We start from the raw sequence: 2,596 nt of genomic DNA on the forward strand, positions 1-2,596 counted from the left end.
TATAAATATACTCCAGATTTTATTAGAATTGACATTACTACTTGGGAAAATGGCAACAAGCAGGTCATATAATCATTTTAGAGTTTTGAAGAGGACATTCTCTGAAGATACAGAGGAAAACCTAGATCGAATTACTATGTTCCCAGATCTATAAATAAACGGCTGCGAGCAATAAACTCGTCAGCCGAAGGATTCAGCAACGAATTGACGGCCAGTGTGTTTCTACTAGTAACTGAAAGTGAAGAGAGTGCCGCATTCAGTTTATCATTCCTGGCTTTCTGCCACTCACATAGTTGTGTTTCCAATTCGTCTTCCAACATGGCGTCTATGCGCTCTTTCATCAATTCCTCTTCTTCAAGACGCTGTAATTCCTTAAAAGAGAATTTAATGCAACAATACGCCTTTTTAAAAATGGAATAGCTTCCTTACTATTTTGTCGAACTCTTCTTCGTTTTCCATCCATAAGTACTCAGAGAAATCTTGTTCATCATCTAAATCATTATCAGATTCGTCTTCCACTACATATTGTTCGAATTGGTCACACCAATCGCTTGAAGGAGCTTTCATAATCATTTTAAAGAGTGAAAATTCTTGTTTAAGTTGCGTTATTAATAAACTGAAGCGAAAAGAATTTTTATATATGAATTTTTTATTTTATTCGAACTTTTTTGTTTATTTGACTCCATTAGACGATCAATAAATCGATCTAAGTTTAATTAATAAATTGGTCGATATCTGATCGTCAGGAAACATATTCATAATCTTTATTTTTGATTTACTCAAAACATTCTAATGGGACCCTACATAACTTAGCAGCGATTTTCTCGAGATGTGATGGCCACTGGCTATTATCAAAGAAGAAGTGCGCTTGGTATAGGACAAAGTAATAATTATTAGCAAAATGAACAATTCTTTCATTAAAACAATCGGAATTCATTACGTAATATCATCCGCCTGAGTGACCGATGAGGCAAAGGATCTCTACTAACAACTGAATGGTCGTGAGTTCAAATCTCAAGTGTCCAAGTCCGATAGCTTTAGGCGCTAGTGCTTTAGAAGTTCAGTCTTAGAATTTATTCTTGGGTTAAATTAATCGAATTGTATACCAATGCGCAGTAAGAGAAGAAAAGTTATTATAGTATACAATGCAAAAGTAGAAAACTATGAATGAACAATTCAGAACTTAATTATGATTAAGAATATATATGCTTCGTAGAGCTCCTGATTCTTCCTTCTAGGTGTTGCAAACGTTAGCCATAAATTCCGGAAATATGTATATTGAATGTATAACCAAATTTCTAATAAATCATTATTAATGTTGAAACTTAATTAAAACGTATGCATGAAAGGTTTAACATATATGGAACTACTGTTCTTTAAATTTTAATACTGTGGAGCAAAGCGGCTAGCGTAGGATACATCCGGGCAGCATTAAATGTCCTACGAGGAGTACAAGTGCAAAGGAGTTTCAAGGGGTTTTTAAAAGAAATATAATATATGAGCTGTATTCTGCGCCATTCTTATTTCATCCGACATTTAAGGCGTATTTATGCAAAAACCGTCTTAATGTTCATTTTCTGTAGAGGGCAAGCCAAAGCACAAGCTATTTCTTAAAATTTTAAAGAACGTTCTCGATTATTATTATTTTATTTATTATGTCATTGTAATTATTTACCGTTCATAAAAATAAAGTTTACACCAAAGAATGTTTGAATAAATTTCTTTACATGTATTGTGGGACTTTAGAGAATAAGCGCATACAATTATCAAGAATTTTGCATGTATTGTGTGATTTAAGGAATAAGCGCATATTCGTCCTCAATAATTCAACAGGTCTCTTTATAAAAAAGCCATCGATGCGAAATTAATGTGTATATGTTCTCAGTAATTTGTATAAAAATTCCATACAACTGAGAAAATAAAAATTGTTTACAATTGAGAATGGGAAAAAGATGGATATTATGTTGAGCAAGATTTTAGTTTCCATGTAGTTTCTATTCTAAACTAAGTAACACACAATTACATTTAACATGCTCACTCCAGTTATTACGGCTGCTCTTTTTTTTTGTTACGTTTTATACATAATCGTGACTAAAATTACAACAATTTGGACATATAAGCCACAAATCTATTGGCTTAGTCCATCTCCATTCAACAAACCAAAAAAAGAAGAAAATGTCTAAAGCATAATGCATTTCTGAGAGAACAAGTCTCACGTGTCCAAAAACCCGAGAGTAGATGTAATAACATTTGGCGACATAACTCACTCTACTTGCGTTACATTCCGTTACATATATATGTAGGATGGGATGTTCCACTATACTCCATACCCCATTTTTGTATTTTTCCAACAAGGACTCATTGAGAGGCTGAAACTGTGCTGGAGTTTTATGATGAAACTAGATCTAAGATAATGATTTTATATACAAACGCTCTTTTTATTTGAAATATTTTTAATTTTTCTCAATTTTTCACTCAATTAATATTTTTGAGTTTCTTTTCTTTCATTTTTTTCGCAATTATTCAATTCCTACAACTGCTTTGTCCATTAAATTAATTTTATAACGGAGAAAGAGACATTAAGCATATAAGCACG

At 32.4% G+C, this 2,596-nt stretch overlaps 1 protein-coding gene across 1 annotated transcript; it reads right to left on the reverse strand.

Moving 5' to 3' along the window:
- Positions 1 to 50: 50 nt before the first annotated feature.
- LOC119643071 (polyadenylate-binding protein-interacting protein 2-like) lies at positions 51 to 2,364 on the reverse strand. Its single transcript, XM_038042420.1, has 3 exons — positions 2,268 to 2,364; positions 430 to 616; positions 51 to 371 (listed from the first exon to the last, which is right to left on the reverse strand). The coding sequence occupies exons 2-3, from the start codon at positions 571 to 573 to the stop codon at positions 135 to 137; spliced, it is 381 nt and encodes a 126-aa protein (XP_037898348.1). The 5' UTR covers positions 574 to 616; positions 2,268 to 2,364; the 3' UTR covers positions 51 to 134.
- Positions 2,365 to 2,596: the final 232 nt, after the last annotated feature.

Source organism: Glossina fuscipes, unplaced genomic scaffold (assembly GCF_014805625.2).
Source record: "Glossina fuscipes isolate IAEA_lab_2018 unplaced genomic scaffold, Yale_Gfus_2 52633, whole genome shotgun sequence".
NCBI lineage: Eukaryota > Metazoa > Arthropoda > Insecta > Diptera > Glossinidae > Glossina > Glossina fuscipes.